The sequence below is a fragment of the Helianthus annuus genome, chromosome 2, assembly GCF_002127325.2.
Source record: "Helianthus annuus cultivar XRQ/B chromosome 2, HanXRQr2.0-SUNRISE, whole genome shotgun sequence".
Classification (NCBI taxonomy): domain Eukaryota; kingdom Viridiplantae; phylum Streptophyta; class Magnoliopsida; order Asterales; family Asteraceae; genus Helianthus; species Helianthus annuus.
This window is the reverse complement of record NC_035434.2, coordinates 48,194,438-48,221,648: the sequence shown is the minus strand read 5'-3', so window position 1 is coordinate 48,221,648 and position 27,211 is coordinate 48,194,438. Positions and strand designations below refer to the sequence as shown.

The 27,211-nt window shown below is 37.1% G+C and overlaps 2 protein-coding genes and 1 long non-coding RNA gene across 4 annotated transcripts; all 3 read right to left on the bottom strand.

The window, feature by feature from the left end:
- Positions 1-1,976: 1,976 nt before the first annotated feature.
- On the bottom strand, positions 1,977-3,104 carry LOC110888213 (acyl-CoA C20 Delta5-desaturase-like). The gene is made up of 4 exons (XM_035986159.1): positions 2,815-3,104; positions 2,593-2,733; positions 2,408-2,514; positions 1,977-2,312 (listed from the first exon to the last, which is right to left on the bottom strand). Exons 1-4 carry the CDS (start codon positions 2,851-2,853, stop codon positions 2,099-2,101), a joined length of 501 nt encoding a protein of 166 aa, XP_035842052.1. The 5' UTR covers positions 2,854-3,104; the 3' UTR covers positions 1,977-2,098.
- A 20,630-nt stretch (positions 3,105-23,734) lies between these two features.
- LOC110902984 lies at positions 23,735-25,296 on the bottom strand. 2 transcript variants are annotated; one of them, XR_004885321.1, is made up of 3 exons: positions 25,188-25,296; positions 24,538-24,601; positions 23,735-24,068 (listed from the first exon to the last, which is right to left on the bottom strand). It is a non-coding gene; the product is annotated as an uncharacterized LOC110902984 (long non-coding RNA). The 2 variants fall into 2 exon arrangements; XR_004885320.1 differs by having other exon boundaries at positions 23,735-24,056.
- A 960-nt stretch (positions 25,297-26,256) lies between these two features.
- Positions 26,257-26,975, bottom strand: LOC118484851 (formin-like protein 19). Its single transcript, XM_035980887.1, has 5 exons — positions 26,957-26,975; positions 26,748-26,861; positions 26,589-26,683; positions 26,446-26,517; positions 26,257-26,361 (listed from the first exon to the last, which is right to left on the bottom strand). Exons 1-5 carry the CDS (start codon positions 26,973-26,975, stop codon positions 26,257-26,259), a joined length of 405 nt encoding a protein of 134 aa, XP_035836780.1.
- Positions 26,976-27,211: the final 236 nt, after the last annotated feature.

Genomic DNA, 27,211 nt, shown 5'->3' with positions numbered 1-27,211 from the left:
AATTAACAAGGTGAGGGCAAAAGGACTCTGTTTGTATACAAACTGAAACATAAACAAACTGAAACATAAAGGACAATCTTTGTAAATTCCCTAGTTTAAGAATACCCTCTAAATTGGTAAAAAAAAAAATAAATAAATAAAGAACGTAAAATGCAATTTACTCTTTTATTCAACTTTGTTTGTTTGTTTTTGTTATGATTTTGTTTTATAGTTCGGGGGGCTGTTTTTGATAAAGTTGATATAAGTGTATCTTCGTTTTGTGCTGCTCGTTATCCATTCATTTAACGTTTAATTTTCTTCATGCTCTCTTTTTTATTTGGTTCAACGCTTAAGAGTTATTTAAGTTCACTTTTATTTTTTAAATTTGTTCAGTATTCATAGTTCAACAGATCGGTGAATCTTGTCTTGTGTATTTGAGATTTTAAGTAATGATTATCTGGAAAGTTGATCATGTATCGAAACTTTAAAGCCTCATAAGTAATAAAGATCTAAGCTACTGTAACTACATTTGGAACCACTTAAAAATATTAAGTTAAATTTGTACACATAAAAGCTAATTTGAGACACAGAATTCAATAACATATTAAGTTTGTACGGATAACCAAAAGCAATGACAAGCATATACAAATCCAGATATTAGAAACTAGAGTGAATTGCAAGGATTGTCCTTTATCTTTATACCACATTTCAAGCGTTGTCCTTTGTCTTTAAATTTGATGAGATTTGTACTTTATGTTTTCAAATCTTATACGTTATGTCCTTTAGACCTAACCTAGTTAATTTTTTTCGTTAAATCAGATCATGTGAGCCTCATGTGAGGGTATTATCGTCTTTTCTCACCTTAATATATAAATAAATAAACAAACTAAAACCCACCCACCCTTTCTCTCTCTACAAACAAACACAATCTTCCATCCTCCTCACCGTATCACAGCCACCACCTGCAATTTCCAACAAATATATCAAATACCCTTTCAAATCATTCATTCACATAATAAGCTGAGCTAGATCAACAATAAAACATCGAGCAACATCAAAATTAAGAATCTTCCAGATTGCAAATTCATCACATTCAATGATTCATAACTCATAAAATATTAATTCTGAACGAACAAGCTCACCAACAATCTTCTTCTGATTCAACGCGTCAAGCAACGGAAATTATTACACCAATACGATGTCGTTCGCCGACCCTATATTTCTACGATTATCCGTACAGTGAGTAATCATTTGGGGATTTGTATCGTTCCATGATCTTGATAAGTAATTTGGTAGTGTGATGTGTTAATTGAGTTTTGCGAACATGAAACCCTAGAATCTCCCTTCCCGATCTGCAGACTAAGTCCAAGATTTGGGGGTTTTTTCCAAGATTGCTAATCGACGGCGTTTGGGGGTGTGGGTGGGAGGTGGTGAACGACGGCGTTAGGCGGTGTGGGTGGGAGGTGGTGAACGATTGGGATGTGGATGGGAGATAGTGAACAATGTGGATGTCAGTCGTCAGAGGGTGGTGTTGGGGTTGTTTGAGGGTTTAGAGAGAAGGCATGGGCTGCGTTATGTTGGTTGGCTAGTGGTGGTGAACCGTTGGTGGTGGCTGGTTGTAAGGGATGGGTGGTGGGTGGTGGGTGGTGGTGGTGGCGGTGGAAATAGGTAGTGGCAGGTGGAGGTGGTCGTTGAGAAGGAACATGAAGAGATGAGACTAAACTAGTTAGTTTGTTTTAATATTTTTAAATTTGTGTTTTTTGTTTTATTTATTAACATATTTTTAAATCAATTGGTAAAAGACTAAGCTACCCTTAAGTAACCTGATTTAATGAAAAAAATTAACTGAGTTAGGTTCAAAGGACATAACGTGATAGATTTGGAAACATAAAGTACAAATCTTATCAATTTTAAAGATAAAGGACAGCGCCTGAAATGTGATATAAAGATAAAGGACAATCCTTGCAATTCACTCTAGAAACTAAATAACATAGAGTACAAACATATAGCACATGGAAGCAATATAGCACATGGAAGCAATGCATGATAGACGTGCATTTATTCTTAATACGTAGGTTCTTAAAAGTTTTATGCATACACACACATATTTATGCTATAATCACTTGAACTTGTTAAGAGAAGCTACGGACTTCTTAAGTTTGTGAGCCTCAGTTGGTAATTTGACATTGGTGGCTAAGCCTACTACTTCAAGAAACCTTATTGTATACCAGCCAACATCAATCTGCCACCATTCTACCCGGTATCGAGCTGAATACTCAAAGACATGGTGATTATTATGCCACCCTTCACCAAAAGTTACCAATGCTACCCACCTATATACATTAATGAACTCTAATTAGGATGTAAATACTAACATAACAAATAGAAAATATATAAATGAATATTATAATTTTTCTTGAAAACTTGCCAATTATTCTTGGAAAGATCACCATTGTTCCAAGCTTGATTTCCCCATATATGACAAACTGAGTTCACTAAAAAAGTGCATTGATATAACAATGTGGTTGAAACTCCCTACATATCATATCTTGAGCAGATCAGTTACAATCTTTTTAGTACACAAAGTTGAAACATATTCCAACAAATTCTTACCACAACCCAAACAAGGTATGTAAATCCACCAAAAACATAAACGAGGGCAGTAAATACAAACAAATGCAATGTATAGGTCATTTTGATGAATCTGTAGAATGCTTGTTTCTTTAAATCATCCACATTTTTATGCTCTTGATACTGCAAAATTAAATTAAACAAGATAATTCGCCAAGAGAAACGTATTTGTTACCTTTTTGGAACATGAACATACAAAAATACCTTTTCAAGAATGTAGCCGCTATCAAAAAGCCAACCCATATGACTAAACCAAAATCCAAATATTGGGGAGTGTGGATCTTTTTCGGAATCAACATACTGATGGTGATATCTATGAATGCTCACCCAAACTATAGGATCCCTCTATATGCATGTCAGATTTAAACTCATTAAAGTATGAATAAATGACTATTAAGTTGGCGTTAGTGACACACCAAGGTATTACAGAAGGCAAACATAAGTACTAAAATGCGAAACAAAGCATGTCTTAGTGAAGAAGAAAAAGAGTGGGGGTACACAAATATAACCAAGTAAAACCCCCATATTCACTTTGTTATTAGAAGTAAAGAATACATGCAAACAAACAAAACCAACCTGAAAAGCAAGTACTCCAAGATAAGCAAAGGTGTACTCAAGCCACTTGGGCAACTTGACACTGTGATGTGCCAGGTTTTGGTGATACCACAGAGTTATACCAAAAGTTCCACGCAATACATAGCTGGCAAAGCTCGCTCAGAACGCACCCCATGTAAATGTAAATGGTGCGAAAAGTGCAAGCAAGTGTACAACTAAAATCCCTAGGCTTGTTTGGATATCAAGGGTCCTCCATGTACGACCCATGAATAGATTTTTTTTTCTCGTAACCATCACGTTGGAGAGGGGTATTTTGCCATATTCGGTGTCATTCAGACTACCAGAAACTGTGATCATATTTCTTATTTTTGAATGGTGAATAAAATTTCCATATGAAGAGTTGATAAAGGCTTAAAGTTTCTATATTTATAAGGGTGCTACTTTCTACACCCTCCCTATTTACTTTTTTCACCCCCCTCCTCTCACATACTTACAGGTGGGGCCTGCGTGGGACCGACAGTTTTCCTAATAAAGGGAGCCGTCGAAATCACATCAAATCCAGAAGGACAAACGTAACCATGTCACAAGGACTTTGGCCCAGAGTAGATCTATAGGCAGTTTAACATCTCATACAAGCTCTTTGCTAAATTTTTCATAACCAATTTCTCTAATAAATCTATAAAATGTTATATAACAAAAAAATATAAACTTTAAACAATTAAAAATATTCCATACCATGTTAATGAGTCTCTCATTCTATCATTGCTAGTAGGAGAATCTAAATTTAATGAAATCATTAATTCTTAAAAGAGACCCTTTAACCAAAAATTTATAATTATTTTTTAATTATTTTTTCAGAGTATTAGGACCTTTTATCTATATCTATATCAATATCTCTATATGACTTTATGAGGCATTATTTAGGGAAAACGCCTAAAAGTGTGAAAACGGTGAGAACGCCCGTCATCTGTTTGATCAAAACAATATATGCATTCGATTGGCGTGGTGGCGTTTTCGTAAATAATATCAATTTTATTACGTGGACGCGCTTTATTAAGGGTAAAAGAGTCTTTTTACTGCTCTAATATACAAAACGCCAAACTCATGGGTAAAACCCCATTAAAATTTCCGCCTTAAACTACAAGCCATACACATCATCTTTATCTAAACACCATTCATACAAAATGTCAAACTTTGTGCTTCAAACACCATAACATTATTTCACTTTACAAGAGTTAATTGGTTTTATTTTGTCTTTTTTATCTAAAACGCCATTCATAAAAAACGCCACTTAATGATGTAACACCTACAGCTTTAACAGATAAAGCTGAACAAACAATAACTGAAATGACGGAAGCTTCATTACTAATATCTATTATAATAAATTCCTGCCTAAACTACGCGCCAAAAACATTTTACATAAACAACGTATCAGGACCTTCTATTGATCACACCAAAAATAAACTTCATATTTTTTACTAAATACCATTCGATTTATAAACGACAAAGTTCAAAAACCACAGATTGCAAACGTCGTTTCTTGGAGATTCAGTTTTGTTCTCAATAAAGTTTCACTAAATGGCTTTTGACAACATTCTTAAGTGAAGAGTAACAATGTTGTTCATCTCATTCAGCAAAATATTATTGAGTTAATCCTCACCTAATTAAAGGTTTAAGGTATTTTTATTTACTGAAATGTATTCTTTTTTTTAAGTAAATTACAAGTTTTGTTCTTTATGTTTGTCCCAAATTTCAGGCGTTGTCCTTTACCTTTAAAATTGATGAGTTTTGTCCTTAATGTTTCCAAATCGTGCACGTTATGTCCTTTAGGGCAAACCCAGTTAATTTTTCTTGTTAAATAACTTTTATTAAAGGGCCATGTTGTATAACTTAAAAACAAAACATTATATAAACAAAACTCTCTCTCTCTCTCTCTCTCTCTAATCTCTAATCTGATTCATCTAAAACCCTATTTCATCTCTCCTCTCTCTCTCAAACAACAGAAGATGCAGGTGGTTGAGGTGGGTTAGGTGCGGTGATGAAGGCACGGCGGTGGTGGTGGGTTAGGTGCGGTGATGAAGGCACGGCGGTGGTGGTGGGTTAGGTACAGGGTGGGTGAAGGTGTGGCGGTGGTGGTGGGTTAGGTACGGCGGTGGTGGTGGGTTAGATACGGCGGTGGTGGTGGGTTAGGTGCGATGGTGAAGGCACGGCGGTGGTGGTGGGTGTAACGTGTTGACCGATTGTTGTGGTGAACGGAGGTGGTGGTTGTGGTGAACAGAGGTGGTGGTGCTGCTGCTGCTGCTGAATCTGTTCTATCCAAAGGTTTACATGTACCTGAATTCTCTTTCAACGGTTGAAGATTCCGATTTCACGAACCTCGTTTCAAACAAACTAAACGGTGTCGTTCTTAGCTTGGATGATGACCAGATGATTCTGGATGATGACCTCTGGTCGGCAACCGACCAATTCTTGTTGGCAATCCATTCGAGTGAAACCGCTGCTATGGATTTTTTTCTCTTGATCATCAATTGTTGTTGGGGGTTTTTGATATTTTTGGTTTTGGGGATTTTTGGGGGGGGTTTGATTTGGTATTTAGGTTTTTGATTTTTGGGGGTTTTTTATGCAAGCAGCAGTGGAGGTGGAGGTGGAGGTGGAGGTGGAGGTGGCGGTGGAGGGTGGTGGCGGTGAACGGTGGTGGTGATGGAGGTTATATATATATAGTTAAAATAATAATAATATTTTAAATTATTTTGTTTTATTTTTTAAATACTATTAAATAAATGAGGTTAAAAGACTAAAATGCCCTTGAGTGACCAGATTTAACAAAAAAAATTAACTGGGTTTGCCCTAAAGGTATAACGTACAAGATTTTGAAACATTAAGGACAAAACTCATCAATTTTAAAGATAAAGGACAGCGCCTGAAATTTGGGACAAACTTAAAGGACAAAACTTGTAATTTACTCTTTTTTTTGGCGTTCGATCTTCTATGGTTTGTTATGTTACTTCCAAATCACATGTTTTGCACAAAAAGTGGAAAATGTGAAAAAAAAATAAAAAATGTTATATAAAATATAAAACGCCAGATGCCAATAGTGTGTGTTCTGAAAAAAATAAAAAAATACAAAAAACGGCAAACTACTCTTCACTTGCTCTCGAAGACCGTGTCGATTTTCTTTTAATTACGGGCTTCTAGCATGTCGATGCGTAGTGTCTGTAAGCTTTACAATTATCACACTGTCTTTCTTTCGCCCTGAGCTTCCCTTTTGTTTTTGTTTTTTTTTTTTTTTGATTCCTTCCTCATGTTTGGATTTCAAACGCTTGCGAGATCTAGAACCTTTCGACTTATACCCAACAGAGACTCTTATTGGATTCTTGTCATTTTGATATTGACCTGTTGTCTCTGCAAATCTATCCCTAGTACTAGGAGGAGGAACAACAATCTGCATATCTTGAACCTTCTTCGTATAAGATTGAACATGATCCTTGTATAAGGATAGCTCCTCCTTATTAACAGATAAACGGTTCAAAGCATACCCCGTTGCAAAAATAATTTCTCGCTGCATACTTTACACATCAGGATCAAACTTGGTCATAAATTCATGACTCATTGAGTAATCGGAAGAGCAATTTGGCGAAGCCTCTTTACGCCATTTATTCAAAATGTACTATTTTGGAAATTCCCTAATATCCAAACTTCTCAAAATATAAAATATATGTCTACATAACAAACCAAACTCCTCAAAATGCCTGCATGAACAAGCGCTGGTGCAATCAGACTTACGGTACATTACCTGAAAAATGTCAAAAACAATTGTTAGGATCTGAGTTTACTTGTTTATGTTGTTTTATAAGATAAAAAACGAAAGAAGATAAACAAAGGAATGATTTACAGTGGAATGAATGAAAAACTTTATAACATAAAGGAGGAAAGAAAGGCTTTGATCATTTATACTTGGTGTCAAATGATTTCATTACACAATATTCAACGTATGCATGAACACTTTCTCCCCCTCAGCCTGAGCTCACAATGTTAGTTCGTACAAGATGCAAAGTGTGTGCAAGAGCTAATAGAACAGTACAGACACTGTCTTTTTATAGTCAATCCTAAATACTGTAGCATCTTTGCTGACATCACCTAAACAGTGATAGCTAACAATCTTAACAACCTCTAAACACTGCTAATTACAAACACTGTTACATTAGACAATAATTAAGTAAACACTGATGAATGCTATCTGCTGATGATGCTCAACCACTGATGAAGACTGAGCAGTGCTTTCCATTTAAGGTTGATCTGGCCTTTGACTTTAGCAGGTGATTGGTCTTCAACGGTCTTTACATCCAACAGAGCTTTGCATATAACAGTCTTTGCAAATCAACAAACTTTAGAGAATCATCAGTTGTTCAGTGCCACTGCCATTGGAGGGAAATAAGGTTCGAACACTGTTATTCAGGATCAGTTGTTGTAGAACCAGTTTTGGCTTTGTATCATCTATTCTTCAAGGAAGGATCACATGAGCCAACAATCTCCCCCTAGAACAGATGATGCCAAAACTCTCCATTATTCTGATCTTTATTCCCTTATCAATAGTTCCCGGATTTGCCCTTTGAATTGGAGTTCAAAATCTAAAGAATCTATGTCTTCTTCATCCCTATGCAATTAAAGGTTCATTAAATCTTGAAGGTCACATGCATTCAGACCATATGCAGGCTTCCTTGACAACTTTTCAACATTACCATCAGATCTGATCAGAGTCAATACATGGGTATCTTTGTCAGACTTGCACTTTAGTATTTTTGGATCTGATGGCTTTCTTGGGAGAAGTTTTATTTGAGATGAGTTTGTGGATTGAGGTCTGCTTGCCAACTTTTTGATTATTACAGATACTTGAGCAGCAAGTTGTTGAGAAGCATCATGCAATCCGAATTGAAGTTGGTTTCTGATAGCCTCTTTTCTCTGTTTAGCATACCTCTTCTCGTCTTCCTCATCAACCTGCTTCTGCCTTTTTGGTTGATTCAAGGCACTGATGGGTGGAGCAGTTGATGAGAACAACTTTTTAAGGGCATAGGTCTGTTGAGGCCTATGAGCAGTGGTTTCATCATCATACACTGGCTTCTGAGGAACAGTTGGATCTGTCTTTCTGAGCTCTTCTAACTTTCTATTGGTCTCATCAACATTCTGCTTAAACCTTCTTGCAATGGATCTAGCAGGCCCATATCCAGCTGCAACAAGCTCTGCTCTCTTCCTTTTGTACCTCAATGCGTCATTTATATCAACCTTCTTGAATTTATTCCAGTTGGGTGCAAATTTCTTCATTTTAGGATCTTTGTTCATCATTTCAATTATGTTTACTTCTTCTTTGAGAACTTCTAGAGACCAGTCTTAGAGCTTCTAGAGACCAGTCTTTGAATTGAGACCTGTTGGCTTTGTAGGGCTTGTCTTTCATAATGAGATCCAAGTAGTCAACCCTTAGTTCCTTTTGAAGATCGGTTGTTGGTGGCAACTCAGGCATGGATCTACTCAAGTCTCTAGCAAAGTCTTCCAGTTTCCTGACTTTACTTAGCCCATGTTGATAGAGACTTTGGTATCTCCTGTCACTTAACCCTTTACTCTCTTCTTTTGCAATACTTTGAGCTTGGTTGGCTTTAAACTTCAAGTATTCATCCATATTTTGAGGTATTCTGAATCCATACAGAGACGAGGAGGTTCTTTTGGATGGATCCTCTATTTTGTAGAATGGTATCATTTCATCTTGGACTGCAATCAGTTCCAGAGGATATTAAGTTGCTAGAGGGATGTCTCGTGGGATCTAACCAGTGGGTGGTTGTTTGACTGGGTTGGTTTTTGGTGACGAGGGTGGAATGAATTATGAGGCAGGAACAAATGATAAAGGAATTGGTGCTGGTATTTCTTCTTCTTCTTCAATCACCATAAACTTCCTTTTTCTAGCATAATCAAACTTTGGAGGAGGAGGAGGAGTTTTAGATGGAGATGGTGGTTTGGGTGAAAAGGTTGATTGTAAAGGGAATCTTTGAGGTGTTGATTGTAATGTTGATGATGGAGGATCAAAAATGAATGGGAGTAGTGGATTGACTAACAATAGTTGAAACCACTGGTGTCTCAACAACTGTTGCCTTAACATCTGCTGATGCTTTTGATGCATCAACATTTGTTGCTTGGGAAGATGGTGGTGGTGATGAAGTTGTTTTCTACTTATTTTGAGGTGGTTTTTGTGGTGATGTTTTTGGGGTGAAGGTTTAGGTTTGGTTGCAGCAGTGGTTGGCCTTTTAAAAGCAGTGGTTCTTTTGGGAAATGTGGCAAGTGGTGGTCTATTGTTTTATGAAAGATTTTCTTTTGTCAGAAGTACCAATGTTTTGTTCTTTGTTTTCACTTTTCATCCTTTTCTCATCTTCCCTCTTCCAAACATCTGCCTTGCTTTCTCTAGTATCTTTTCTTTTCTACTTTTATAAAATCTCTTCACCTGTCTATTTATTAAGGGTTTCATCAACTCCCTTTTTCTTTTTAGCATCAGATTTTCAGAAGATTTTACAAAAGTGTCTTTGGAAGACTCTGGCTTTTGTTGTTGCTGACCTTTAGGTTTAGCTTTGGGGTCAACATCAAGTTTTCTTAAGGAATTTTCTCCTCCTTTTTGGCATCATCCTGATCTTCTTTTTCAAAGATAGGTGTCGGGGTAGTGCCACTTAGTTTTGCCAGAGATTCTTTGATACGCCTTATATCTGCCTGGGTATCCTTGTATCTTGCATCAACCATAACTCTGATCAGCTCCATGTGTGAGTTGTGGTTGATTTCAGCTAATTCCCTTTGAGCTGCTAAAATAGGTTGCATAGAGTTCCAAAGCTCTTGGGTAATTTGCTGGTGATAGGCTGACTTTTGGAAGCATGAACTAGCTGTTTCATGAGATCTTCATTTCCCCAACAGTTATTTCAATTAATGACTTTCTCTTCGTCAAATCCTTGTATTTTAATTCATCGCCTAACTTAATAGGATCACCTAAATTCCAACAAGAAGTGGTTGTATCTGCTTTTGTGATAGGAGTAGACTCCAAATCATCATCAGCTGTAACACCCCGAAAATATAAAACTTTATATTTTCATTATAAAGTATAATTCAAACAAGAATCAATTAACTAGGTATTTATAACCCAGTTTGTTACAAGTCTTGAAGAGACTTATGATAAGGTTAAAACACCTAAACTTTAAGCTAAACAAAAAGTGAGGGACCAAACTTGTAAAAACTGAAACTTGAATGTTAAAATAACAAATAACACACCAAACACACATATGTGTGTGTGTGTTTGGATCGAACAGAAGAGAGGGGGGACTAGGGGGTTTCTTTCAAACCCCAATTTTCACAAAAACTCTCAAATTGGAGACCTAAATCAAGTCTAAATCGAAATCTGAATACATATTAGTGATCACCACGACGAAGGGATCGTAAGGTATGTGAAATTTTGATATTTGGTTCCACTTCAAATTTTAGATGAATTCATGAGTTTTGAGTTTGAGCCTGCATGATTGTTGTATGAATAAAATTGAGAATGAAACTAGGTCTAGGACTAAACCCTAGCCCTTTACTTGATGAATTGATGCATATGATTATGAATTCATGACCTCATACTCATGTGCTAAATGGGTTTTGAAGAATTGTGTTAAACACTAGAAATAACGTTGTTAACCTAGTGTATTTAAGCCCTATGGAGTAAATTCTGATTTGTTAAAATGAAAATTTACTTAAATTGATGAAAGAGTGCTTAAATCTTGATTAAATTGATAGTAATGAGCTCAAATTTTAATAGTATGAAATATGACCCGCTAGGTGTTTGTTAAAACGCCTAAACGAGGATTAAAATATTAAAGATTGGACGAAAACGCAGACTCGAATATCATAATGGATTATGCATTAACGATTGTAAAGGAGTTCTAAAATGTGTTGTGAATGGAACTCTTTAGGTAAAGAATCCAGATCGTCAAGCGGACAAGCCGGAGGTGATACATGTTTGAAGGGGGTGCTCTAAAGGTACGCGACCTATGGTTTCGTTACATTACATTTATTTACTTAATTTAGCTTGTCATGTTGAAATTTGGGGAAAGAGGAAACCCGTTAAGTCACGGAAGTGACAAAGCTCTCTAGGTAAACAAAACGGGTCAAAACAGTTGTTAAAATAGAGTTTGGTATGTCTTGAAATGGTGGTCTCCATTTGACATCCAAACGGGTCAAATAAATTTGAGTTGTAAATGATGAAGTGAATGACCATCACTTGTTGATTGGTTAAGAACAAAGCGTAAGCCGTGAAACAGACACGCTAAACTTGTTGCATAAATGAACCCTTGTATGGGGATTAAAGATTGGAATTTATGCTTGTCAAAGAGTTAAAAAGAGCATGTTTAAATCCTTGAAAGCAAGCATGATGATTACTGCGTAAGTAACCCTCGGGAGGGGAGCGAAACACCATAGTTGGTAAATCCAAGAATGGGTAAAAATGGCCTAAAACATGTGATCACAACAATACAAGTTGTAGAACTTGTAAACAAACGGGTCGAAAAAGCAAAGAGCCGAATTATAGGCCAACTATTTTTAAACTGAATTTTTATGTTATTTGTGTTGACAAAAGCGTCGGTAATTTTATTAAAGATGCATAGGAAAAAAATCGGTTAAAACGGACGCTCGAGTCAAAAGTTATGTTAGTTTAAAGACTAATATATGTGAATAAGAATGCTGGGCAAACTTACAGCAACAAAAACTGATCTTTCTGCCGAAAAGTAGCCGTCGCGCTACGCCACGGAAACACAGCCTCACCATCGCGTGACGTCGGTGGCGGGCCGCGAACGCTGACTCCATTTCCGTCTCGGGGCGAGACCGCTCTAATTTTCTGAATTTTGTTGTTTTTCCTTTGTTTGAGCAATAGAACTTGTGTTTAATCAATTTTTAGGTGTCAAAACTAACCTTTTACATGGTTTTAACCATAGGTGAAAATGGACTTAATCCGGATTGCGATCAAGCATGATTTCAAGAACCGAACACAAATTTTTGAAGCTTCCACGATTAGATAAATATGTTTAAGACAATGTTTGTGTTATTAACTTTTAAATACTTGTTTTGGGTTTGTTAAACTAGTAGTAGTCATCCAAAATGTTAACTCTATGAAAAATTTACCTATGTTGGGCACATAAATCAAAGTTTTTGGTTATAAATGCTTAGTTTATGTTAATTTCTTATAAAATCAAGTGGAGTATTACAAGTTGGTAATCAGAGCTCAAGGTTGTTAATAAAGTGTGTTCGGTTCAAGCTTGATCAAGCATCCGGTAAGAGTTAATTGTTTTAAGTAGCCTTAGTAAATATAGAAAGGAAACATGAATTGACATGCACGGAAAGAGTGTGTTAACACACTCAAACACGAGAAGTGCATTAAACAAGAACGGTTAAAGCAAGTTACGGACTTGATTAAACCGAAGCAAGTAAATCATATGTTTTAAATGAAATGTTTAACTGTTAATGTAAACATTTCAGTTTTAAAGATGACGGATGAAGGTAATGATGATGCGGTGCCGAGAGTCACCGAGCAAATGAGAGAAGTGATTGCTGAGGAGGTTGGAAAGGCAATCGAAAATAGTTTGTCCGGTTTCATCGATAAGATTCAAAACACGGTACTATCAGTGGTGGATGAGAGAATCAAGAAGTTGGAAGATAGTGCGAATTTAGCGAAAGAAAAGTCCAGAGGATGAAAGCCTTGTTCATACAAAGAGTTCATGGCGTGCAAACCGCACTGTTTATAATGGAGAGGTTGACCCGATAGTATGCCAACGATGGCTAAGCGACATCGAGAGAGTGTTTGAAAGGACCCATTATGATACAGATGACTACGTAGCCTATGGTACGGGTCAGTTAAGGGGTCAAGCGAAAGACTGGTGGGATAACAAGAAGAAAGAAATTGGAAATGAAGCGGTTAAGGCTATGACATGGGATGAATTTAAGACGTCGTTCCTTAAACATCATAGTCCCAAGGGGGTCATTAACAGAATCAAAGAAGAATTCATGCAGCTTAGACATAAGGGTGAGTCCATCGACAAAATCACGGGAACGTTCATGGATAAAATGAAGTTTTGTGATGAACTGATAACAAATGAAGAAAAGAAGATATATTATTACTACAATATGTTGAGCGCCGAGTATAGGGAGTTTATGACTCCTTCAAAGTATGAGACCCTTACCGAGATCATAAATGTTGCTCGGGAACGGGAGATTGAATTGAAAAAGAAAGTTGAACGGGGCGAACGAAGGGCACATGATGTTAACCCAAGCCCTACTAAGAAAGCACAGACGAATGAAACAAAGAAGAAATCAGACCCAAAAGGCGGGTCACCAAGTTGCAAAATCTGCGGAAAGGGTCATAAGGGCGAATGTCGCTTCAAGAATAAACCTTGCCCCATATGTCGGAAAACGGGACATATGGCTTCATCATGCCCGGATAAAGTAACAGTTTGCTACAAGTGCTATCGACCGGGTCACAAAAAGTCGGAATGCCCGGAGCTAGTGGGAAAGAACGATGGGCAAGACACGAAAGGTAAAGCCCCGAAGGCAAAGGCTAGATCTTTTCACCTAACTACCGCAGAAGCACACGTATAACCCGAAGTGGTTCCAGGTATATTTGCTGTAAACTCGATTCTTGCACGTGTATTATTCGATACGGGTGTGAATAAATCCTTTATTTCGTATAGGTTTATTCGACATCCTTCATTTGTTCTAACAAAATTACCTATGCCTTTAGAAGTAGAGATAGGTAACAACAAAAGTTTTATCGTTAATGATGTATGTCAAAATTGCAAATTGAACATCGACGACGAAGAGTACTCAATAGACTTGATCCCGATGTCGATGGGAGAATTCCATGTGATCGTTGGTATGGATTGGTTACCCCGATACCACGCAAAGGTGGCATGTTTTCGAAAGGAGATAAAAATGACGTCTCCTAGCGGAAGGCATGTTACCATATACGGTGAGAAAGGGGGTAACCTCGTGGTATGTACAATTCTATAGGCCCACAGACTTATGAAACATGGATGCAAGGCATATATGGTGTGCGCAAGCGAGTCGGAGAAAGAGTTCCCAAAAATCGGAGACGTACCCGTGGTACGCGATTATGAAAATGTGTTCCCAGAAGATTTACCGGGAATACCATCAGAACAAGAGGTAGAGTTCGGAATCGAATTGATTCTGGGCGCCGAACCTGTGGCCAAGGCGCCGTATCGGCTCGCTCCGTCGGAACTACAAGAATTGATGTCTCAAATTCAGGATCTGCTCGATAAAGGGTTTATTCGACGAGTGTATCTCTATGGGGCGCACCAGTACTATTCGTGAAGAAGAAGGACGGAAGTATGCGCATGTGTAACGACTATCGAGAGTTAAACAAACTCAAGGTGAAAAACGATACCACTTCCAAGAATTGATGACTTATTTGACCAGCTACAAGGAGCGAGTTGGTTTTCAAAGATTGACCTCAGATTAGGTTATCACCAGTTAAAGGTCAAGGAGGAAGACATACTGAAGACGGCCTTTCGTACACGGTACGGGCATTACGAGTTCCTTGTGATGCCCTTTAGGTTGACCAATGCACCCGCGGCTTTCATGGACCTCATGAACCGGGTTTGCAAACCTATGCTGGATAAGTCGGTAATCGTATTTATCGATGACATTTTAGTGTATTCGAAAAATGAAACTGAACATGCGTATCATTTGCAAGAAGTGCTAGAGACACTCAGACGAGAAAAGCTGTATGCAAAATTCTCAAAGTGCGCTTTCTGGTTACGAGAGGTGCAGTTTCTTGGGCTAGTGCTGACGGGGTACTAGTAGATCCGTCGAAAATAGAAGCCGTGTCAAAATGGAACCCTCCGAAGAATCCTTCAGAAATCCGAAGCTTTTTAGGGCTCACGGGATATTATTGGAGATTCATACAAGATTTCTCCAAAATTGCCTTACCGTTAACCAAGCTGACTCGCAAGGAGGAAAGATTTGTATGGGGCATTGAACAAGAGAAAGCCTTCCAAACAATCAAAGAAAAGTTAACCCACGCACCGGTATTGACGTAACCGGATGGAGTTGACGACATGGTGGTTTACTCGGATGCGTCACATTCGGGACTCGGATGTGTTTTAATGCAACGAGGCAAGGTCATAGCCTATGCCTCGAGGCAACTGAAGATCCATGAAAAGAAATACCCGACTCATGACCTTGAGTTAGCAGTGGTGTTTGCCTTAAAGATATGGAGGCACTATTTATATGGGGTAAAATGTACTATCTTTACCGGCCATAAAAGTTTGAAATATTTCTTCGATCAGAAGGAATTAAACATGAGGCAGAAGCGATGGTTGGAAACGGTCAAGGACTATGATTGTGAGATACACTACCACCCCGGGAAGGCCAATGTAGTGGCGGATGCGTTGAGCCGAAAGACAGACTATGCCCCGATACGGGTACAACCGATGCAGCTTATTGTGACCTCGGGCTTACTAGAACAAATCCGAGAAGCACAAGTTGAAGCAGTAAAGGTGGAAAACTGGAAGAAGGAAAGAATAGTCGGCCAATTTAAGGATCTTGTAGATGGCAACAACGGTTTGAAGACACGTATTGGTAGAACTCCAACCGTTGGAAATTCTGGTTTGGAAATGGGAACACATTACAATGGACCTATTAACCAAACTACCAAAGACGAGCCGCAGATTTGATGCAATATGGGTGGTTGTTGATAGACTAACAAAGAGTGCTCACTTTATCCCTATACGTGAGACTTATGTTAGAAAAGATGTCGGAGCTTTACACTAATGAGATAGTGGCACGCCACGGAGTACCGGTATCCATCGTGTCCGATAGGGATACCTGATGCACTTCAAACTTCTGGTGCGAATTCCAAGAGCAAATGGGGACAAAATTGTTCATTAGCACCGCGTACCATCCTCAGACGGATGGACAGAGCGAAAGAACAATACAAACGTTGGAAGACATGCTACGGGCATGTATTATCGACTTCGAAGGTAGTTGGGATGTGTATCTACCATTGGTCGAATTTTCGTATAATAACAGTTACCATGCTAGTATCGGGATGGCTCCTTACGAAATGCTTTACGGTAGGAGATGCCAGACCCCGGTGTGTTGGGATGAGGTGGGTCCACGTGAACTCACCCATAAGGATATAGTTCGAGCCACTAAAGAGAAGATTGAAATGGTTCGGGCACATTTGAAGGCGGCTCAAGATAGACAAAAGTCGTATGCGGATAAAAGAAGAAGACGGGTCGAGTTTCAGGTTGGCGACAAGGTCATGCTCAAGGTATCCCCATGGAAAGGGATTATCCGGTTCAGAAAAAGAGGAAAATTAAGCCCAAGATTTATTGGGCCGTTTAAAATTGTTGAACGAGTAGGTGGGGTAGCATACCACCTTGAATTACCGGAGGAATTAAGCGGAATTCATAGCACATTCCATGTGTCACATCTGAGGAAATGTCTAGCGGACGAAACAGCTTATATCCACCGCGATGACATCGAGGTGGATGATAGCCTTAACTATGTGGTGAAGCCGATTGCAATTTTGGATCGTAAGATGAAAATCTTAAGGAACAAAGAAATCAATCAAGTAAAGGTCAAATGGGAACACCGGAAGGGTTCGGATACCACATGGGAATCCGAAGAGGAAATGCAACGGCTCTACCCTACATTATTTGGTACGTAATCCAGTTTCGGGGAAGAAACCCTTTTTAAGGGGGTGGACTTGTAACACCCCGAAAATATAAAACTTTATATTTTCATTATAAAGTATAATTCAAACAAGAATCAATTAACTAGGAATTTATAACCCAGCTAGTTACGAGTCTTGAAGAGACTTATAACAAATTAATGAACCAGGTTAAACAATTATGTGATTATGTGTTTATGAATTTTGTGTTTTCTTTTATGCATTTTGTGATTTTGTATACTCTGGATATTCGATATCCAAAACCCTCGTAGAATCTTTCATATCTCCATATGAGGGATTCGTAGTAGGATATTCAAAAAGGTACTGCCTTAAATCCTTAATGGGCTTCTACGTAACAGTTAAGACACTTGGATTATATAGTACCATTCCATGATTCAAAAGAGACCCCTTTAAGTGGTCTAAAGATTGATTCATAATCTGGTTAAGAACGACATGAGATGCTATAGCTGAACAGACTCCTTGGTGGTCTAATTAAAGAGATCATTTGTCGATCTAATTAAAAGGACCCTATGGTAGTTTAGTCACACTCATCACAGGTCTGATTTTATTCCCCTACACATTATGAAACGCACTATGCGGACTGTGCAAGGAATTACGTAATTATGGACGTGTACATAATTATGGAATTTAGTGCACAGAAACCACAGCAAGTTTTGTCATGTATCTAGAGTTATTCCTTTTCATTTCCGTTTCTGAGGAAGCAACCGTTGAAAATGACTCCGTCTGTTCATTTTCGTTTCTGAAGATTGTCCGTTGAGGAAATGAATATCCGTTTGTTTATCCTTTTCATTTCCGTTTCTGAGGAAGCAACCGTTGAAAATGACCCTGTCTGTTCATTTTCGTTTCTGAAGATTGTCCGTTGAGGAAATGAATATATGTTTGTTTAACCCTTTTCATTTCTGTTTCTGAGGAAGCAACCGTTGAAAATGACTCCGTCAGTTCATTTTCGTTTCTGAAGATTGTCCGTTGAGGAAATGAATATTCGTTTGTTTAATCCTTTTCATTTCCGTTTCTGAGGAAGCAACCGTTGAAAATGACTCCGTCTGTTCATTTTCTTTCTGAAGATTTTCCGTTGAGGAAATGAATATCCGTTTGTTTATCCTTTTCATTTCCGTTTCTGAAGAAGCAACCGTTGAAAATGACTACGTCTGTTCATTTTCGTTTCTGAAGATTGTCCGTTGAGGAAATGAATATCCGTTTGTTTAATCCTTTTCATTTCCGTTTCTGAGGAAGCAACCGTTGAAAATGACTACGTCAGTTCATTTTCGTTTCTAATGATTTTCCGTTGAGGAAATGAATATTCGTTTGTTTAACCCTTTTCATTTCCGTTTCTGAGGAAGCAACTGTTGAAAATGACTCCGTCAGTTCATTCCCGCTTCTGAAGAATACTCGTTGAGGAAAATGACTTCGTCTGTTCATTTTGGTTTCTGAAGAATGTCCGTTAAGGAAATGACAGGATTATGCCTTGCATATCTCTGGTGGTTATTTGACACAAAGTCACAGACAGACTCCTATGAATAAATTTCGGGATGAAATTTCCTAAAGTAGGGGAGACTGTGACACCTGTGTCACTGTGACCATCAAACAAATACCAAACCAATGAAATATTGTGTTTCATACTTGGGATTTGTATAAATATGTGTATCATTTGCACATATCAATTCTTGTTCGATTTTGGGCTTTAAATCGCTTTCTGGAAGGTTATACGCGATTTGATGCGTAAATATAACCAGTTTAATGCAACAAACACTCCGGAACAGTGACATAGGCTTAACATAACTTAAATAACTTTTACATAACTTAGAAATAAGTTTTGGATGGTTTGGTATGCCGAAATCAAGTTTATTCGCTTACAGAGACTAAATTCGATAAACTGTGAAAGTATGCCGATTTGTACTGTAACGAACATTCTGGAACTTGATCATAAGTTAAACATACCTTAAATATCCTTCACATATGGTAGAAATAGGCTTTGAGGGGTTCGGTGTGCTAAAATAAACTTTATGCACATTCAGGGACTAAAAGCGTCAAAAAGTGCATAAGTTTTCATTTTCGCGCATAGCTTACGTTCTGAATACATCCGGACATCCAAAAATTTATGTAAGCATTAAAATATTTTATTTTAGTGTTTGGCATAAGAAAAATCCAATCGTCGCGCAATTTGGATCGTTTTTCGCGCTTATGCGCATTCCGTCGTAATTAAGCAAACATGGAGATCGTACGACCAAACGAACCGACATCCGACATATATTTGAGCATGTTTCATGTCCACAATGTTTAGGCATCATTTTAGGTCCTTAAGGTTGGCTTAACGGGCCTTAAAAGTGTCGGAATGAAGCTTAAAACATAACAGGGACCAAAACTGTCATTTTTGAAAGTTGTTTGCTGATCAGAACCCCCAGGCGGGGCGCGTAAGGTTTGTTTATACCTTATGCGGGCCACGAGGCCCTCCCAGATATGCAGAATTGTTGAAAACAGCTGTTTACAACTGTTATACCCTCTAAACCCACTTGAAAATGGTTTTAAACAAACCATGGGCTCAAACCAAGGGTGCCCATGGTTTTGCAAAACAAGGGGCCCATGTGTACTGCCTAGATCGAAGCGCGTTTCTCAACGAACGATCTTAACGGTTGTGCTATATCTTTAAATACCCCTCCTCTCATTTGCAAAACCCACAATTTGATCTGATTTATGCTCTCTAAGTTGAAGTATATGCTTCATACCTGAGAGAAAATCGGGTCAAATCTTGCGGGGACCTTCTGTAAGTATTCTTTCGTGCCTTTCATTCGTTTTTAGCGTTAAAGTCAACCTGCGTTTGACTTTCTGCATTGACCGGTTTATAGTCAATGCAAAGTTCGTTTGAACTTCATAACGTGAGCATAATCACGATGGTTATAGTCCCTAGTGACGATACCTACTGATTACCACGTTATCTAGGCTCAGTGACGAGTCGTAGTTTCCGCCAAAATGCGTATTCTTGCGTATTTTGTAACCAAACTACTTTTGGGTATCAAGACCCTTTGTCTTCATACCAAACCTGTTTTTAAATCTCGTTAAACATGTTTCAACATGTTTAGCTCGTCACTTTTAGATTTGTGCTTGTCTAGGGTCGTAAAGGTAAGCGATCTAAACAATCGCTTATACTTTCGAACCCGACCCATTTGGTCGATCATTAGGATCCGACCAAATACTTTAGGTGACCACAGTTGTATAGGGAATAACCTTCCAAGGTTATACCTTATGGTCACGTTGTTTAAGTAGTTGTATGATAAGTAGTTCTTACCAAAATGCCCTTTTTGCGCCAAAAATTCATTTTAAGCTTATGTAACGTAATTTTTGACATCTAAACTGATTTAGCAACAATATTAAACATGTGAAGGCATATCTTGCTTGTCATAGGGCTAGTTAGGCGTTCCGAACACGTTTTACGCAAACGACGCGTTAAAGTAGCATAAGCTACCTAAACGGGTCGTAATCGGTCGTAAGCACTTAGGTTAGGTTTCATTTTAGTAGGTAGGCTTTATTAAACCATATCATATGAGTTCCAATACTCATTTGGTTTATGAAACCTCATACTATCCAATCTCCCGATTTAGGTCCGGTTATTTATGTAGTTATCTATATAGGGTACCGTTTGATTCCGTGATCCCTCTAGCTTTGCTTGGTTGTTGTTCAAGACCTCTAAGCACCCTCAAGTGTGTACATAGACCCCTCTTTTACTGTTTTCCAAACGTTTTGGGGTGAAACACATGTGCCCACTTGTTACTTTCATGCTTTCCATGTTTTCATAGCATATACTTGCTATGTTCATTAGTACACTATTAGTACATGATTTCATTATGTTTTTGCTATGTATGTCCATTGTGTGCATACTTAGTACATTGTTTTACATTCATTTCATTTCTTTTGCTATGTATGTTTACATGGCATGCTAACACATTGTTTTACATTGCATCTCTGTAGCATATGTTCTAGTAACATATGGACACATTGTTTACATCTCTACCTTGTATGTTCACTTAAGCATACTAGGTACATTATTTTCATAAAACATGTTTACATTTGGTATGACATTTGGTTTGTACAAACGGTACTTATATACATTCATTAACATTAGCTACGTCGCTCGGTAATAAGTAATGGTACCATAGGACTTGACAAATCTCGTTCCTGACATCCTAGGTTTGTTTGGGTGAAAGGAATGACTGAATCCGAAAACATTTCTTTTGATAACCTTGACTCTAGGGTTATCCGTCTATCTCAAGGCTTGAATGTATGCGTTTAACTTACCGTATAAGTGTTTGTATCAGTAAAACATACATTTACTTTGCAAAACACAACTTTTTGAAATATTCAAAATACTTTGTTTTGTACATTTTTACTTTTGGTCTAGGTAATCATATATTACTTACCATACATAACATTTGTCACATACTACTTGATTACATTTGACTTTTAACATATGACATTGGTTTTACAAGAACATTTGACATTCGGTTTAAACATGAACATTATACATTTGTGGTTTGTTTAAATGACTTAAGTAACGAGACGTGTGTAGTAGGATACAAGCATGGTGGATACGCCGTTGGTACTTCCTATATATAAGTGCTTTTATTATACTACATTTCGTAGCGTTATTTAATTCATTCAATTTGGACTTATACATTTTACACAAATAACATATTTTTCACAAGTCATTATTTTACAAAACAGTTTATTTTATACAAACTCATTTTACTTGATTATTCATTTAACCTTACATTATTCTTTTAAATATACATATCTATCATCGTTTTTCAAATGATTTATAAAACAAAACATTTTACAAGGATCATGACTGACTTTTGTTAAACAACTTTTTCTAAACTTATAAGTCATGAATCCTAAATCAATAAAACCTATGTACTCGCCGGCATTTTTATGCTGACATACCTATTTTCACATGTGTTTCAGGAGATGATGCATAGGATTGATCAAGATACACATAGGCGGACTTGGGCCTTAGTGACAATAAAAGATGCAAGACTAGTCAATTATGTTATACTTCTTTGTTTGTTTAGACATTGTAACTTAGTTAATCAATAAAACAAAATTTCAAATTTCCATGTGTTATGAAACAATGATTCTGTTACAACACTCCCCGACGTTTCCGCCACGATTTGTTGTTTTACGTGGTCGGAGTGTGACATAAATCAAGTCTAAATCGAAATCTGAATACATATTAGTGATCACCTCGACGAAGGGATCGTTAGGTATGTGAAATTTCGATATTTGGTTCCACTTCAAATTTTAGATGAATTCATGAGTTTTGAATTTGAGCCTGCATGATTGTTTTATGAATAAAATTAAGAATGAAACTAGGTCTAAGACTAAACCCTAGCCATTTACTTGATGAATTGATGCATATAATTATGAACTAGTCGTTTACCCGCGCAATGCGGCGGGAAACAAATCATTTAGGTTGGTGAGTTTAGGGTTATGTACGGGGATGTAGTTTCTGATGTGGTATGCGACGAAGATGGTGGCAGTGTAGCAGAACGTGAGGGTCGGTTTTTGGGTGGTGTGGGAGGGGGGGGTTGGTTTCGTGATGACGTTTGGTGGTTATTGTGTGACGGTCGGTTACCGGCTTCAGGAGAAACCAAAGAAAATTGTGTGATTCTAGTTTTGTTATGAGGGATTTTAAAGATGTGGGTAAATCAACGGTTTGGATGATGAAACATATCATCAGTTACAATGAAGCCTTCGGCAGTGGCGAAGCTTGACGTTTTCGACGGGGGGCAACTATGTAAATAACATGTAAAAAAAGAAAACACTGACATCTGCGCGATGCGGCGGGAGTGGCGATTTACAATAGGATACTCGTTTACTGTTAGTTTATCAGCCGTCTCGTGATATTACGGTATTGGTGTGGTACCAACAGTTAGTATAGAAATCCAAAAAAAAAATAAACAAATAGCATGGAAAAGTTTAAAATATATGAATCTCATGTCAATGTGGTCAAACTTTTGCTACTATGGGGCTAGCCTAACTTAGGGAGCGAATTAATTTGGATTTATCGATATAAAGAAGAGTTATATGTAGTAAAAATGTGGTCAATGCTAATATTATTGGTAGTATAAGTGTGATCTATATATGTAATGGGCCTTGTAAAAAGTCAGGACGTCTATTAGGTTTCTTATATACTCGTTAAATATGCGGGTTAAACAATATAAATTATGTAACTCATAACCTTATAAATATAAGAAAAATAAATATAAATGAAGGCTTTGTTTGATTTCTTCAACACGGGGATAGTAGAAAATGATGTGTATCTTTGTAACTTAACTCACTCTCGGCATCTTATTCCCATCAATATCTTTATATTCTTTCTTTAATAATTTATTTATTTCTTTATTTTGTTTAACTATTATTTTAATTTAAAATTGATTTCTAATAAATTTATATAATTATTGGATTATCTAATTATTATACTCGGGTTAATTGATTTTATGATTATCTTTATTTAGCGTATCAAACAAATAAAATTGGCCCATGGTTACAACGCAAATGAAGAACTAATCTCGTAATCTAAGAATGCATAAAATGTATATCTAAACAGATGGGTTGATATGAAAAGGGTATTAAATGGCTAAATTGTCATTGTCAAAAGTATACAAATGACAAAACTGAGTTTTCATACAAACACCACCAGTAATAAACTACGGAATATAAAATTTAAACTCTGATGGAAAAATCCCCTAATAAATCTATAACACCCAATTTTAATTCAATATACACCAAGATTAAACATCACAGGCCAATATATAAGAAAGCAATCAAACCACCACATCATACTTCGCTGCTATCAAGACTTCGAATATGTTGAAATTTATGAATCTAAGACAACTAAAAAAGAGCATCCATGCACTATTATGCCAACAAACAACAACTGCAAAAGCCAAAAAGGGCCATTACTGCATTACATATACTAACACAAGTTAAAGCTGTTAATTATAATAAAAAAAAAAACTTGAGGCTGGACAAGCAAGTTGTATCAAGATAGTGGTAAATTTTCACCGACATGTCCGAGTCTTTATCTTCATCAAGGCTATTATGCCAATTTCTTTAGTGTGACGATTCAAAACTGAGATCCATCCTATGACCAGAAACATTAGTATTAGTAACCATTTATTCATTTGCTGAATTTTATCTATTACTACCTAAGAAGACTCTTGAAAAGATAAATAGTTCAAAGCTTCATTAATTAACGTGCATTCCTAGCAAACTTTTCTGCAATGTTTCTTTCTATCTACAGATCTGTTGGTTAAATTATAAAGGAAAAGTTAATTTGCCAGCATTTAGAATGAAGATTATACACAATTAGATGAACAGTGGTGAAATTGTGACCTAAATGAATGAATTGTTTTTTTTTCAACCAAATGTTGCTTGTGGCTTGCAGAATTATTGAATTAAAGACCACACAAAAGTGACATGGGCTGAATCTATTAGAAAAACTAACACAATTATAAGATATATTCTTAGATACCTACTTATATCTTAAACATTAAATTTACAGACGTAGCCAAACATATTAGATAGATAAGATAAACCGAAAACACACATACATATTCGTTCATCGATGGATGATGTTGAGTCCGGCTAAGTTCATTCGATAGCTCCCCTAGTCCCCTTCATAACAGAAAAATAACATTAAAGTTGTTTGTTAACGTCCCACGCTGGCTACGGTGTTGCGGCTGCGCTGGCTGCGCCGTTGAGGCTGCCCTGGCTGCGCCATTGCAACTGCGCTCGCTGCGCCGATGTTATATTATATGAAAGCAGCTTAGTACAATAAGTTAAAGACTGAATCTTTTTCACAGAACGAAAATATGTGGTTCACAAAGAACGACTTCACAGTTGACTTCCTTAGTCAAAGAAGCTACATTTGATCTTCAAATTTTGACAAAAACATTTATGATTATAGAAAAAAAAAACAAAGCGGTAGCAAACTTGCAAAATACGCAATACAACTATGGACGAATTGTACCCAAAAAAACCAAAATCATCAACCAGATTTTCGTTTAGAAAGTACCATGTTGATAACTGTATAGCCGAAACACCTCACCACTATCAGCTCTCCCTAACGCCACTCTCAAATCTCCAGCATTCGCAACGTAAATCAACCCGTTACAAATAACACCCACCAAATAACACGTCCCCACGGACGCTATTTGCGGGCATATCCGCCATTGTTCTCTTACAATTACGAAATTTATACCTTCGATGAACACGGATAACCCGAAATCCGTTGCTTTCAACATTGCATTTTCATCCTCGGTAGAAAGCAAGAAATTTTCTGGCTTGAGATCCCTATGCATGACAACCAGTCCTCCTTTACTAAAAATAAAAAAAAAAACCTAATCTCTAATAAAGAATAAATGAAGTGTGGTCCCATTTGGCACCCACAAGTCACAATTTCCAGCTTGCTTAAACATTTTCTTTTCAAGTCTTGACATAAATGATTTTGATATATCACCCCCATGAAAACAAAAACATGTTACATTTTGGTCTGGTCCAGTTCTGAAAAAGCTAACTCCCCTTTTAAGTTTTACCCTTTAGCTGGTTTTTCAAAATCCATTTGTCTAACCTAATCTCCTAATAGGGAAAAATGATGATATAGACCTCCAATAATGATTAAAAAAACAACAGCTAATGAGGTGATTCTGAAAAAAAAATGGTAACAGGTGAGAACGAGTAAATTTTAGTGTGGGTCGAAACGGGTTGGATTGACTTCCAACCCACCACCTTGTCCAATCTTCTAGACTCTTTGTAAACACATAATAAGTTGAAGATCAACCCATTCTCTCTTTAGTTATATGTTTCAATCAGACCAGTTTGAGATAGAACAAATGAATAATACCTTCTCCAATTAATGCTTCTAATAAAAGATTTTAGTGAAACAATTGTAAGAACGCCATAATGCAGCATGAGAACTGACCATTAACTCCATCCATTTTTCTCTATTAAGTCAGGGGTATTTCCGTTTTTTTTGTTAACTTAAAGGACAATTTGGTCTTTCACTTTATGTACAAGCATTTAGCATAACGTACATATATTCAAAAGCTCGAAATGCCCTTTAAGTTAACAAAAAAAGACAAAAATACCTCTGACTTAACGGAGAAAAATGGATGGAGTTAATGAGCCGGATAAAAATGGCAAGATTTCAAACCCTTTGGATCCATATGCGAAAAAACAAACCTTTGGATGAATGTCGCAAAACTGGCCAAACCTCAGGGATGAAAATGCATTTTACTCGAGAGAGAGAATTATTTACCTTATTGAAAACTTCAAGACACAGGGCCATCATTTGCAGACGCACCGAGTTCTTGTTTAACCTTTTCGAGTCCCTTCAAAATGGCTTGCATTTCTTTTGCTAAAGACTTCAATTGTATCTGCAATTTAAGCCTTTAGTTCATCGTCTTCTTTACCAACAATAAAAAAGTGATTATATTTCAAGAAAACAAGCGAATGCAAACCTTCGCTGCAGACTCAAGACTAACAAGATCCACATGAAAATCTAAAAGGTCTGGTGACTTAGAGGCAAGAACCTGTAAAATGATGATATAATAAGAAATTAAAGCTGTGTAAATGGCAATCATTATGCATAAGCAACTTGTACCTTGCAGAGATAATGCATTAAAGTCATCTTGATGTTAGAAGCTCGTGTATCAGTGAGTTTCAATAGGCTGTCCAACTTGAAACCAACTGCAGAACCTGCAAATTCAGTTATAATTTATTAAACGAAACAATATATATGATATCATCCAATCTCCTATACGATTAACTAACCTCCAGTTCTTCAAGAGATAAAGAAAGAGATTCACAATTAGACTCTTGTGCCTCTTCAGAATCTGGGGTTGCGTGAAACGACCTAAAACATCTCTCTCCACAACTGCAATTGACGACAAAGTCATCAAAAAACCATCAGTTAAAAATCATTTAAATTTTTTCTTAAGAAAATGAAGACGTGAAGTAAAAAAGTTGTACCATGTAAGCTTGCCACCATTATCACATATCGCACAAACAGAATCGAAATGATCATTGTCATCATCTGACTCGCTATCTTCGTTGGTGTTGTCATCATCTTGAGTTTCACAGTTTGTATCATCAACTATAAAGCTAGGTTATGTAACATCCTACCATATATTTTCAAGAATGTCAAAAGATTGAAAGAAATCAGTGAGGAAAAACGGAGACAAACCAGAAGCCGTATTATACCTCATCAAAAGCGTTCGTTTTTCC

Bases quoted from the DNA above. Each gene is read 5' to 3' on its own strand.
- LOC110888213 (XM_035986159.1), bottom strand. From the start codon at position 2,853: ATGGGTTGGCTTTTTGATAGCGGCTACATTCTTGAAAAG. The intron at 2,734-2,814 runs GTATTTTTGTAT...TTAATTTTGCAG, and splicing joins GCGGCTACATTCTTGAAAAG to TATCAAGAGCATAAAAATGT. The intron at 2,313-2,407 runs GCAAGTTTTCAA...TAATGTATATAG, and splicing joins GATCTTTCCAAGAATAATTG to GTGGGTAGCATTGGTAACTT.
- LOC118484851 (XM_035980887.1), bottom strand. The intron at 26,684-26,747 runs GTATAGGAGATT...CTGAATTTGCAG, and splicing joins GAACTGGAGGTTAGTTAATC to GTTCTGCAGTTGGTTTCAAG. The intron at 26,518-26,588 runs GTACAAGTTGCT...ATCATTTTACAG, and splicing joins TAATGCATTATCTCTGCAAG to GTTCTTGCCTCTAAGTCACC.